This window comes from Rhodnius prolixus, unplaced genomic scaffold, assembly GCF_049639745.1.
Source record: "Rhodnius prolixus isolate KJV_2025 unplaced genomic scaffold, Rpr scaffold_9, whole genome shotgun sequence".
NCBI lineage: Eukaryota > Metazoa > Arthropoda > Insecta > Hemiptera > Reduviidae > Rhodnius > Rhodnius prolixus.
In genome coordinates, this window is record NW_027411604.1 from 16,971,756 (window position 1) to 16,986,354 (window position 14,599).

At 33.6% G+C, this 14,599-nt stretch overlaps 1 protein-coding gene across 4 annotated transcripts in view; it reads right to left on the reverse strand.

Moving 5' to 3' along the window:
* LOC141454800 (TLC domain-containing protein 2-like) overlaps positions 1 to 14,599 on the reverse strand; it is a 31,483-nt gene that overhangs the window by 10,222 nt on the left and 6,662 nt on the right. For all 4 annotated transcript variants that reach the window (XM_074129424.1, XM_074129426.1, XM_074129427.1 and 1 more), the window contains exons 4-6: positions 1,527 to 1,609; positions 245 to 416; positions 58 to 162 (exon numbers count right to left, since the gene is read on the reverse strand). In XM_074129424.1, the coding sequence (XP_073985525.1) occupies positions 58 to 162; positions 245 to 416; positions 1,527 to 1,609 (360 nt within the window). The remainder of the gene's footprint in view (positions 1 to 57; positions 163 to 244; positions 417 to 1,526; positions 1,610 to 14,599) is intronic.

The following is a 14,599-nucleotide window of genomic DNA, read 5'->3' on the forward strand; positions in this document are numbered from 1 at the left end:
AGTCTAGTTAAATTTCTTGCGTAAAATATTTTGTTTAAATTAAAAAAATATACTCACAAATTCCAGCGATGTAAAAATGTGATGTAGCTAGATCAGACCTATGTTGTAACAACCATCTTGTCATCCATCCAAGTGTCAACACTCGAAACACTACAAAGGTACCTGAAAATATAAAAAATCATAATTATCGAATTGTGACTTTGCAGAAAGATGTAAGTAATAGTAATTTTCAGTATAAAATTACCTAAATTAAAGGAATTATTGATTCTATAGACTGCAGCATTCTTCGATATTTTCCCCATTATCATTAATTGTCTAACATGTAAGAACACTGAGTTTACTTCGACTAACAGGGCCATCAATGTATAACCAGCATAGCGATGTTGCGTCATAGATACAGTGAAACAACTGATCACCTGTACACAATAAATAAATATTAAATTTTTATCTTCTACAACAAATAATTAAACTGATTAAAAAGTAATTATAGGTTTCTTAAATGAAGAAAGTAATGGACTAAAGCAAAAAGTGGCCATTGCATGGAAAATTATATGTTTCCTGCCTAAGACAGACCTACTTCTTTTCTTGGAATTGCCTCAAAAGTGTTCTTTACTACATCATAACCACAACTTCACTAATCAACCTTTATGATTTTTGTCCTCCTAGTTTTATGTTTTATACTCGTACTTATGCACTTCAGAGGTGCACTTGCACTTCTTATTAGTTTCCTTCTTTACTAAAGTGAAATACAAATACGGATTTAAACTTTCTGCATCTTCTTAATACATCAATTGCCATGTTTACCAACATCTCGCCAGCTAAGTTTGTCCATATACAGCTGAGTTTTAATTACAACTTCTAATGGAATTTAACCCATGACCTGTATTTTATTTTTTATTCTTTTGGACTAACATAATCGATTTATTTTCTCTAATTAATTTCCAGCTAGGATCAATATTTTTGTACTTGTATTCGAGAACGTTGCTTGGAAGAGGACTAGTTCCTACCTAACTTAGAAGAATTTACCAAAGACTAGACTTTAAAATTGTCAACTTCTAGAGAAGCTTTTAATAAATTTTAAATCATATACTGGCGTGGGCACCTGTATAGAAGAGCAAAAAAGATGTACGCCATTATTGAATGGTATGTTCACTTACAGTTACCAAACAAATCTCTAAGATTGTTCCATAACTACTCATGTGAATGTGAGGTTGCTTTTATAGAAAATGTGAAAAAGGCTGTAGGCTCAATAAAAAACAGTACAAAGCTCAACTGTAACTTTATTTTTTATTGTTTTTTGTTTCCACCCCTACAGGAAGTCTGTGATCTCATGTCAAATTTAAACACCTTGCTAGCATAGAAGCCAATGTTAATTATAACTTTTATATATTAGTGAGGCCATTGGCATCATTTATGCAGTGGATGCAATGTCTATTGCCAAGGCACTCAAAGATTTGAGCCAGCCTTTTATTAATGCGAATATTAATCTTTAAAAATTACAAATTTAATACATTTAGAAAACTTACCATGAAGTGATGTACTATAAGTTCGTAGGTTTTGGATTTCCTATCGTTCACAGCCATATCAATAAGGTCGTAAATAAAGTAACCTAGAACATGGCAATAATTGTTTTAAAAAAACACATGAAACATAAATTTCATCCTGACTGCACATAAAATATTCTCATGTAAGAAACCAGATGCAAGCAACTGGAAATGTAAAGCAGGATTAGAAATATCAAGATTGCCAATTAAATGAATATTAACGATTGTAATGAATGTAATTTTTAATTTATTTCAAGTACCTTTTAATCGATTTTTCTAGATTCATGTAAAGTGAATCAAGTGTATTTAGTAGGCAGTGATAAACTCTCCTATTCGCTATTCGCAGTTCCTTGTTTTCATACTAGTCATTAAAAAGATGTTTAATATCTGCTTACTCTCTTTTACATCTTGGGTTTAGTAACACAGGTTATAATATGCCAACGAAAGTAATCTAGTCTACTCATCCATCGTAAGGGAAGGTACTACGCATCCTCAGATTTCAAATTATTGCATTTTCTGAGGAAAGCCCGTTTTAACACTTGACGAAAGTGTTAGAAAATCAATTATTAATATTTGTTAAACTGGAAAAAATTTCTAAATATTGAAATAATTATTAATTAGATTTTTGAGAACAACATCAACAGGAAGTAGAGAGAATTTTAATTTATTTTAGACTTGCCAGCTTTTTGAATCTATTTTCCGTTCTCCATTACTGAGAAATCGAAAACAAATCTTTAAAACCTTTAAGGTAACACAAGTCCTCTTATAGTAAAATCTACTCTGAACTACTCCGAGATATCAATCAATAAATGCAATAAATGTACATTACGTAGTTCCTCAAATAGCGTGCTTCTATATTAGATGACAAAGTAGATCGATGTCCTTGTCATGGAATAGGTTTTACCAATACTTAAATAGAAACGCCAAGATACATTCAAGTCTGGTTATTTATTACTAATCGTTAGTAGCAATATAAAATGACTCATTGCTTAGCAGAAAGAAGTTCCATCGAACTCAACTAAAATATTATTTTATTATTAAGATTTCTTATTTCTTTCCTGTTCAATACAACGTTTAGATTTAAAAACACCAAATCTTTCAACTATGTGAAATAAAAAAATTATGTGAACAAAAATTATTATAACTGCAGTATATATAAATTTTTTGTTACTGTCGTGTTTATTTTGTATTTTTTATTCTGCGTTAACCCTTCGGCAGACGGAATTTCCAAGCCGCAGAATGTTAGTTTAGTTTGAAGAAAATGTATTTATTTATTTTTTTTCAAATAAAATATTTTATTATAAAGGTACGTTTTTCGATATATTTTATAAAAAAAAAAAAAAAATCAGGAAAACTAATTGAAATAAAAGTTGTAGATTAATAGTCAATTTGTCGAATAAATCTTTGGCAAAAGGTATAACAACTTTAAACTTCAAATGATTCTTCATTTTTGAAATTTTTCGTTTATATACGCCCTTTCAAAACCTGCTCATATAATATTAATCAGTAATATATTTTTTTAGGATTTTCCTCAACCTTGAGGTTTCCTCAGACCAATTTCATTAAAGGAAACACTACACACACATACGAGGGTCGTTTGTAAAGTCCGTGCAAAGTCAGAGAGATAGCACCACTGGCGCGTATCGAGGTTATGGTTAGTTAGCAGCATCTCTTGGAAGAACACACACCAAGTTTCAGCCAGATCAGTCTATTTCTTTGTGTTTGGCATTCGTTTGAATCGAGGAAGTCGAGTGATTTTCAAAAAATGGACGAAAAAGAATTTTGTGTGTTGATTAAACACTACTTTATGAAAGGCAAAACGCCTCAGGAGACTAAAGAGAAGCTTGATAAACATTACGGTGACTGTGCACCTTCGATTAGAACAGTTTATAAGTGGTTTCAAAATTTTCGGAGTGGCCATATGGGCACAAGTGACGCTGAACGTTCTGGACGCCCTGTTGAGGTTACTACTCCAGAAATCATTGATAAAATCCATGATATGGTGATGGATGACAGAAGAGTGAATGTGCGTGAGATTGCTAGTGCTGTGGTCATCTCGAATGAACGGGTACATAATATTTTGCATCAACATTTGGACATGACAAAGCTATCCGCAAGATGGGTGCAGCGATTGCTCACGCTTGACCAAAAACGAAATCGTGTGAAGTGTTGCAAGGACGGTTTGAAGCTGTTCCAGAAGAATCCGCAGGACTTTAAGCGTCGTTTCGTCACTGTGGATGAAACATGGATACATCACTACACTCCTGAGACCAAAGAACAATCTACTCGTAAACAATGGGTTACCAAGGGGGAATCTGCGCCAAAAAAGGCGAAGACCGTTCCTTCGGCCGGAAAGATTATGGCGACTGTCTTTTGGGATTCGCAAGGAATAATCCTCATCGACTATCTGGAAAAGGGTAAAACTATTACAGGTGCATATTATTCATCGTTATTGGACCGTTTGAAAACCGAGCTGCAAGAAAAACGCCCAAGATTGGCCCACAAAAAAGTCCTTTTCCATAACGACAACGCACCAGCTCACACCTCAGCAGTTGTGGTCGCAAAATTAATGGAAATAGGGTTCCAACTCGTTTCACATTCCCCCTATTCGCCAGACTTGGCTCCCTCGGACTACTATTTGTTCCCCAATATGAAGAAATGGCTGGCGGGAAAAAGATTTTATTCAAACGAGGAGGTGATTGCAGAAACGAATGGCTATTTTTCAGACTTGGACAAATCCTATTATTCGGAAGGGATCAACAAACTAGAGCAGCGTTGGACGAAGTGTATAAGCCTAAAAGGAGACTATGTTGAAAAATAAAAAAGGTTTACTCCAAAAAATTAAGTAGTTTTTATTTTTGCACGGACTTTTCAAACGACCCTCTATATACCGATAACGTAGTGCACTGCAGGAATTATAATACCCTACTCAATATATACCATTTCTCCAGCGCACTCTATCCATCGCGTCTTGCTCGCACAGCTCTCATCCAGCCATTAGCTCTTCGATGCCATTTTGCCACCTGTTCCTAGGCCTGCCTCTTTTTCGCGTACCTGGCGGGCTACATCGCATCACAGTCTTCGGCATTCTACCTTCTGGCATCCTCAACACGTGGCCGAACCATATGAGTTTCCTTTTTTCAATTTCTTCCGTCACTGTGCTGTGCTTCTCCACTATTTTTCTTATATCCGCATTCCTCCTCCTCTCTCTGCGTAATATATTTTATATCAAATTAAAGACACTTTAAATTAATTTTTCTAGGAAGAAATTGATATAATCCCGAGGCTATCTTCTTCAGTTCATCTTAGGTCCTTTTCATCTATCTTTCTACCATTCTTTACAATCACTTGCTTCTTCTTCTTCTCCATCTTCAAATGCCGATCTTCATATCATCCATCCAACTCATTCGTAGTTTTCTTCGGCTCTTTGGCACCTTTTCATTTGTCATTGATAATTTTTATATCAGAATCATTTCACGTTTCCAACATCTCAATATGTTATCGGCCACTTTAGTCCACTTACTTTCACACAGCCTACTGTATTAGGTGGACCTTTGTAGCTCTCATAGTTCTTATCTTCAGATTGGGGATTAAGCGCTAAAAAAATCGGCCATGAATAAAAAAAAAAAGTTACGAAATCTCAACACTACTTCCTAATTCCAAAAAAAATAACAGTGCAAACAATCACACCATTTACTATATTTCCAATTCTCAATTTTATACATTTGGCATGTCGTCAAATTTCTATTTCAACAGTAAAAGAAAGTAAAAAGTCCCAAAAAAAAGAATTATGATCAGGTGATTTATACCTAAGATGGTGAGATATACGATTTACCCTAAAAATATATTTAGGCACCATACTAACAGCACTTAAAGATGGTCTAAAAGATATGGTGTATTTGTGATACTGGGTTCCATTTTATTTTCCTAGTCTTGGATTTCATTTTTTAATAAAACGAAATTTAAAATTAAAGTTAAGTACGCTATTCGCATCAGTTCCCGACATCTAATTGGAAGTTGGACGTAAATAATGCCTGAACAAAAAGTCCATTACTTTAGTAATAATTTAATTCCATATAATAGTAAAGGCGCCACTGTAGCCGAGCTGGTTAAGAGGTGAGACCTGCAAAGCTAATATGCATTGTGGTACTGAGTTCGATTCCCGGTCTTGGCTTTGGATTTTATTTAATGGTTAAATGAGAAATAGTAAAGTACGTTTGCTAGTCGCCTCCGTCCACGACACCTAATTGGTAGTTGGACGTTAAGCCCGCCTGAAAAAATAGGCGATTACTTTACTTTTAATAACAATAATAATAGTGCATTTATTAGTATATAAAGTATATTATATAGAAAGATAAACATAAAGCAGTAGCACTTATCAGCATGGACAGAATCCGTCTGCCGAGTTGCTAATTTATGTATAATTACAAACAACTTTTTACTTTTATAATTAATAAAAAAATTAACAAAGGGGGAAAATTAACAAATTTATACCTTTAGGAGGTGAACACGGAAGTTAATTAAATAAACCCTTCCAACAACAGTTTCCTATAATGTAGGGCATCCTTTAGATATTTACAGAGCAAAGACCAGTCCTTGCCATCAAGATATTTGCAAATTTCATCTACTGAGAGCACATTTTTTTTTTTTTTTTTTTTAAATATTGCCGCCTGTAAGGGAGGCTAGTATAGGCCATATTCCGACAAAGTGCAAAATATCTTCAGTTTTTTTTTTAAAATTGCAAAGGGTACACACAATTGACAAGCATCTGGAGTGTGGAGGTTTATAATTTAGATAGAATGATTCTGAATCTGACCTGCATAATAAGTTTTTGAATCAGAGTAAGATCTATTATGAATATAATCCACACTGTATTGCAGTCTGGGATAAATCCTGTGAAACTGCCCCTTCCTCGCTCTTGATTCTAAGTGTGCTCTTTCTCTTAGCTGCAATTCCCTAATAAAGTTGTTTACAAATTACATTTCCCGCTAACTAGGTAATCTACTTCATATTGTGGCAACTGTAGTTGTGAACATAATTTTTGACCAATCTTCAAACCATAAAATTTTCTTATTGACAATTTTTGTCAGCTATCATTTTAGGCAGTCTAATGATCAGGGAGATTAAGAACTTTCAAAATGTATTAATTATGTAATCTTATGGTATAATAATAATATAATAATAATAATACTTTATTTGAAAAGAAATTCTAATACAAACATAAAAAATGAAAAGAAAAGTATTCTACGGCAATGGAAAACCGTCTGCCGGAGGTTGATATACATATATAAAATAACAATTACAAATTGCTTTATAAATTGACTAAGTAATTAAAAACAAAAACTGCTAAAATGAGAATACAAAAGATGAGGAAAAAAAAAACAAATAAATAATAATACAAATAAAATAGTAATAATAAGCAGAAAAAAGAAAAGAAAGTTATTCTCTTAAAATAAATTCTTATTTTCTATTTTTTTCTTCTTCTTTTTCTTTTTAAGTAAAAATACATGAAATAAACTAAATATAAAAAAAATAAAATAAATAATAAAAAAGAAAAAAAAAATAATAATAATAAAAAAATAAACTAAATATAATAAAAAAAAAAAAATAATAATAATAACAATAATATACTAAATATATGAACTACTAAACTAAGTACACTTAGTTAAAGCAAAAAGAACCTGTATAGTGTAATACAAAGAAAGCTTAATCAAAATTAAATTCCATGATCAAATTGTATCTATATTGCCAGGCGTGTCTCGCAAAATTAATAATCCCAATGCAGTTTTCGCCATTGAGCATCAATATTAACTCCGATCTAGATAATTTGCCACAACCAACATAAAGCCTACGTATCTCCGAGAGAATGGAGCAGTCTGCCAAAAAATGACAGACATCCTCCCTCGCTCGAGAGTTACACAGAGAGCACAAGGAGTTACTTCTCTCAACCCAAGGGGTATAATTTAAATAGAGTAGCTCACCACGAAGTCTGAATAGCCAACCAAGTTGACTAAGCGTTAGTTTCATTGAGTTGGACACCAAGCTACAAGGCTTGACAGAATAATCCAACTCTTTATACAATAAAAACCTCGTAGAGCAACGAGCCAACCCCACACACTCCTCAAGATGGTGAACCCCTATTCTTTGTACGATGGCCGTTAGTTGCGTCCGCCAATTAGACATATTTGCAATGGATGAATCAAATGCACAAGAGTAGCGCTGAGCTAAAGAAGACCAGTGCTTAAACCAAGAAATTTTATTTTTAATAATCTCCAAAGCCAATATTTTGGGAAGGCGATAATCGGGCAAGTTAAGAACTCTTAGACAGTAGCTAAAATGTAAAGAAAAAGTAAAAACCTTAATAAGAGTTGTGGACGTTTCAATAGGAAGCATATAATTAGGAGGGGTCACTGAAGGCAATCTGAAAACTTTTTTAATAAAAAATCTTTGAAACTTTTCTAATTCTTCATACCTTTGAAAGCCCCAAACCTGACATGCATAACAAACCACGGTACGAGAAACAGCATTAAAAAAAGTATATTTAGCCGAAGGCGGGACTGAATTATTTGCAATGAAATCGGACCAAAACCTGTTGAGCCCGAATTTGGCCGAAGAGATTCTATCTTTCAAGTGTGAAGTCATAGACAATCGGGTAGACAGCAAAACACCCAGGTATTTATACTGGTTAACAACTTCCACGGGTGAACCCTTGTAAAGCCAACGTTCAGAAGAAGCAAGTCTACCTCCCTTCCGAAATACCATAATTTTAGATTTTGTTAAATTCAAGGATAAATTCCAGAGATCACAATAAGATTCTAAAATTTTAATATTTCTTTTGAGAGTAGTAGGGTTATCCGCTAAAAGCACCACATCGTCGGCATACATTAATATCTTGAATACAACTCCACCTATACGAACACCACCTTCAAGGGCCAGAGGTAAATCGTCCAGGAAAAGCGAGAATAATAACGGACTGAGCAGGCAGCCCTGACGAACCCCACTAGTGACTTTGAAAAAGTCAGAAATGCCATCTTTGCACCTAACAGCAGAAGACGCCTGGGCATATAAACTTTTCAAAGTATTAATAAATTTGGACGAAACCCCAAGATTAAAGAGCTTCAAAAATAGTGAATTGTGATCTACAGAATCGAAGGCTGCTTTTAGGTCTACAAAAAAGCAATACAACTTATTCCCTGGTCGCATAAATTTAAGCTTAATTATATTGGTTATAACAAACAAGTTGTCAATCGCGGAGTAACCACGTCTGAAACCAGACTGGAATTCACTTAAAAGGGAGTTGTCTGTAACAAACGATTCCAGACGACGAAGCAAAAGTCCAGTGAATATTTTAGCAACTGCATCTAAGCAAGAGATTCCTCTATAGTTACTTATTTCATTCACATTACCCTGCTTGAAGAGTGGGAAAATAATCGATCTACCAAAAGAAGGTGGGGTAGCTTCAAAATCATAAATTCTATTGAAGAGTGATAACATTTGGGAGTGAAAAACCTCCGGGGAATTTTTGAAAAACTCATAGGTAACACGATCGAAACCGGGTGCCTTGTTATTTTTTAAGTTCTGAATAACAGCATTTAATTCCTGGAGAGAGAAAGGGGAATCAAGAGCATAAGAATGAATCAAGGGTTGGGCATATAATACAGTAGAGGAGGGAGGCGGTGGATTAAGTAAACTTTTGAAATGGGTAACTAATTCAGTGACAGAAATTTTAGAACTACAAATAAACGATTTCCGTTTAAAGTGAGAGACAAGATTCCAAAAATCTGTTGAGCATTTAGCTGATTTAAACTGTTCAGTAAGCGACTTAAAAAATTCTTTTTTCTTTTCTAAACAGATTAATTTATATGAATAATTAGCAGCCAGATACGCTTTTCTAACTAAATCAGAATTAGAGTTACGAAATAAATTTAAAAGAGCAAAGGATTTTTTTCTGGCTCGAAAACAATTACCATCAAACCAACTCATCTTACGAACTGATCTAATGAAATCAGAGCAACCTGGGATATGAGGATAAGAACATTTAATTAGATCCACTAGAACAGTTAAAAATTCATTATTACAACTAGGAAAAGAAGAAATACTATTTACATTAGTTTCCAACGTTTTTTTAAAAATTTCCGCATCTCTCTCGCGCCAGATCAACTGAGGTAGTAAAGGTAAGGTGTCATGATTAGCAGTGATAGACAAAGTTAGAGATAAAACTATTGGGAGGTGGTCTGAGAAATTAAGAGATAATACTTCGAAATTAAATATATTGGAGATAAAATCCAGGGGGACACAACACAGATCGTTGACTGAGCAACCCATACTTCCAATAAAGGTATAATCTCCTTGAAGATCACCCTGAAATCGCCCATTTAAAATTATTAAATCTAGGCTATTGCACAGATCTATAAATTTGGAACCTTTTCCATTAAGAACTTTATCCTTTGAATTTCTCATATGGCGACAATTGGGACTATTAATCAACAAATCACCTGGCAATTCCTGTGAGGAACCCACTCTCACATTGAAATCTCCCATTAAGATAAATTTAAGATTACAATTCAATTCTAGGAAATTAGACAAGTAAGAAAAATCTTCTTCCCAAGCGTTCAAATATACAGGCAACAAAAATATTTCAAAATTTGTGTTTTTAATTCGTATTAAGTCAACACCATCTAGTTTACAATAATTAATAAGAGTATTAGGAAAAGAGCTATTTTTAATACCATATACCCTTCCACCCATAGGTCTTCCGAATTTAGAAGATCTAGTAGCAGAAACCCAAAGTAAATTATAATTAGAAAAGAACTTCTCATAAAAATCAAATTTTTTTTCTTCTACAAAAGTTTCTAGCAGAATAAAAATATCGTATGTTCTTAATGAATTCAAAAAATCAACATTTTCAATTTTGCTTTTTAAACCACAGATGTTGTATGAAATAATAGACAAGGAATGAATATGCTCAACAATACAGTCCAGGACATGCCGACAGACGGTTAAATCTCATCCATCAATTTTTCCAGAAGTGCTGGGGGTGACCTTAGGTTGAACAACTCCCTTCACCAAAGCAGAAGTACGGGAGAAGTAATCACGTGGCAGAGTATTCGAAGAAACTGCAGACAAGAAAGAGGAAATGTCAAAGCCCACAATATCCTTGAGCTTATCCGCACCATTTTCAGAGCCAAATTTCAAACCATACACCTGACAAAAATCAAAACGGTGAGAATCGATGTAGAGACGATCATTAACCACTGTCACTTTTAATGAACTTTTCAAACGTAATAGTTCTCTGCGAATTAACAGAAGTTTGGATCGTTTTCTGCGAACATTCTCTGAATAGTCCTGGTGTAATATAAAACCAGAATTTTTCAGTCTTTTAGTAGATCTCAAAACTGCCAGTTTATCACTATAACGTGAAAACGTAACCAAAAGAGGCTTGTTTTGGGTCCCTCTTGGACCAAGTGAAAAAACTTGAATATTCTCCACGACGATCTCCACCTGCAAAACTTGGTGACAGAATTCGGAAACTAAATTGTTTAAATTATCTTCGGGATTGTACTTCAGACCCCTAAATATCAAGTTATTTCTGCGGCAGCGATTGTCTAAGTTATCCAAGAGATCGACATTCCTTCTACTTGAGGTTTTTAGAACCTCCATCTCGCACCTCAGCTTCTGGTTTTCTTCTTTAAGAGACACAATCTCAGTATGTAAGGCATTGACTTCTTCTTTGGAAGCTAGAGCTGCCAGTTTGTCATCCAACAAACTATTCATAAGTTTTGCCATAGAATCCATTAGTTGTGATATTGCCGCCTGTAAGGGAGGCTAGTATAGGCCATATTCCGACAAAGTGCAAAATATCTTCAGTTTTTTTTTTTAAATTGCAAAGGGTACACACAATTGACAAGCATCTGGAGTGTGGAGGTTTATAATTTAGATAGAATGATTCTGAATCTGACCTGCATAATAAGTTTTTGAATCAGAGTAAGATCTATTATGAATATAATCCACACTGTATTGCAGTCTGGGATAAATCCTGTGAAACTGCCCCTTCCTCGCTCTTGATTCTAAGTGTGCTCTTTCTCTTAGCTGCAATTCCCTAATAAAGTTGTTTACAAATTACATTTCCCGCTAACTAGGTAATCTACTTCATATTGTGGCAACTGTAGTTGTGAACATAATTTTTGACCAATCTTCAAACCATAAAATTTTCTTATTGACAATTTTTGTCAGCTATCATTTTAGGCAGTCTAATGATCAGGGAGATTAAGAACTTTCAAAATGTATTAATTATGTAATCTTAAGGTATATGTAAACTAGATTCTAAGTTTATAATATAATTTGATGTATTAATTGGCAGTTTAAATAACTATTTTTTATAAAATAATCTTAATTTTTCCACTGTATCATAACCTCTATACCCCCAGAACTGCGCTGCATGCCCATTATGGTGCGCGAAGTGGCATAAAATACTTTAGGGTTGTTCAACTGTGCCAATTACAATTTAATTCCATATAATTTCCATATTGTGAGGTAATCCTAAAATATTTCTAGATTATTATTTATTGTTAATAAATTATTTCAAAATTGAACATTAAGCTTATAATAAGATGAACAGTAAGCTACAGATAAATATATAAATGTGCGAGCGTACGATTCCTGCAGTACTACAAATAACTGACACAGCATACAGATTAGATCACACACTCCTTGAAACTGACAGCGCAACTTGCCCTTAAAATAGCAACTATTGCAAATCCAGCTGACCACATGTTATAATCTCTTGTTTAAAACAGTTTTTTTTCTTTTTTAGGTGCCTCAACATTTAAGGTCATGCCCGCTTCTTCTACTTTTTTCCACGCTCGAGTTATGTTGGCAGATGTACTATAAAACACTTTATTATTATAATTATTATTTTAATTTAACGTGTGACCAACATTCTAAAGTCATTAGCACTCGGAGCTTTTTTTTAATTGCACTGTTAGGGTTCTCGTAAAAAACAATATTATAAGAAGAAAAATTATAATTTTGCGATTTTGGAAGCGAATTATGTGAAATACAATTTCACAAGTAAGTAAAGTAATCGCCTATTTTTTCAGGCGGGGCTTAACGTCCAACTACCATTTACTAGGTGTCGTGGACGGAGGTGACTAGCAAACATACTTTACTGTAAATTTCTTTTATTAACCATTAAATAAAATCCAAGGCCTAGAAGACCGGGAATCGAACCCAGTACCACAATACATATTAGCTTTGCAGGTCTCGCCTCTAACCGCTCGGCTACCGTGGCACCTCAATTTTTTTTATTACTTTTTGAAACAATACTATTCTTTATATAGTTATAGAATCTTTAAAGTTGAAATAAAAAATGATTGCAGCTGATTTCCAGATAATTTCAAAAACCTCAGAACTCTCATCCATCAAAAAAACTCTTTTGTTTACTTAACTTTCTAAAAAAAAAAAAAACGCCCCAAACAATCTGGGGTTTTGGAGTGGGTGCAGTGGAAGCGTGAATTTTTGTGTAAGTGGGCGATCCACCAGTTCCAATCCACGAGTAGTTAATTTTTATTTGTTAGAAAAAAAAATGTTAATATTAAAGTATGTGCTAAAGTAGGTGTCTCTGTTAACAACACTTAAACGGTAGTTGCGACTTTAAGCCCCTTAATAGGCGATTATTTTCGTAACTACTAACTACCATCTGGAAATACATTTTAACAAAATGGTATGGGCGAAAGGCGGCGTTTCAAAGAAAATGGTGCAGTTAACTTTAAAGAATAGAAAAAAAAATATCAGAGATATCTTAATCTTATTTCATGACTTTCGAACAATTATTTTAGAAACGGGGATTTTTTTTTACGCATTTGTCTTATTTAATGTTACAACAGTTGATGGAATCTGGTATTCTGAATGAAATTATTACAAATGTGAAAACAGGCGACATTGAACAAACAAATTAGACAAATAGGGAAAAAATAAACAAATGAATTGACATTAAGTTCACTGCCATCAAAATTCTCAAATGAACATTATACTTTTATATTATAAAATTTAAATTTATTATTTTTGTGGTTTGATAAGAATAAAAGAGAATGGAGAGAGAGAGAATGACAAAGAGAGATAAACTGTGGAGTAACAAGAGATTAGAACATGGCAGACAACACATAATAAATAATATGATCTAGTGTGTGGACAATCTTATACGACTTCCCATAAAAATTAAAATTCTAAATGAACAAAGCGGAAACAATTAATTTTACTGAGAGTGGTTTTGTTATGCTTAGGACTGTGATCAAACCCGCCAATAATAACTCTTCAGCTAAGTAAATGTTTAGTTACCCTCCACTTTGCTGCAATACCATCAAATTCAGAAATCACCCTCCAAGAAATACACCCCAAAAATAATTTATTGCAGAAAAAAAAAAACTGATACTTTTGATACCAGTTGTTGAAGCGGATCCAGCAAAAGAGATATTTCAGGGGAGCGCCAGCTTGTTACCTAAGTGCTGCCACAGCTGTTCCCACATCAAGTTAAAATCCTAGGCCACAGAATTAAAAACTTCTTCAAACGAATGAATACTTGTGAAAAAAAGTTGAATAATTTCGAAAATTCGAACAAACAAAAATATATAGATTCAATCAGAACAAACAATTAAAGAAAAAGACTTAAGAAAAAAAAAAAAAAATGTTAAAGGAATGGTAGAACTAAAGATGGCGACATTCATTTTGGCTCCAGAAGGCCGTGAGATTACATCAGAGTTCTTAAATCAACTCAGTTGATAAATACCCACTTTTGGTTCATCTAAAAACATCTCCCTTTCAATATAAGTAACAAAATAAAAAAAACCCGTCACATAAAACGTACTCATTATCGAAGATATGAATTTCTAGCATCTTCTCATCAATAAATGTTTGGAATTTTAGCTGCCAAGATAGTGTTGCAGAGGCATCAAAACTTTAGCTCACAGATGGGTTCAAATTATAAAAAGGTAAATAGAAGATTAATCTAACCTTTATAACTTCTCCAACTTCTAGTTTTAATTATAAGGAAAAAAAAA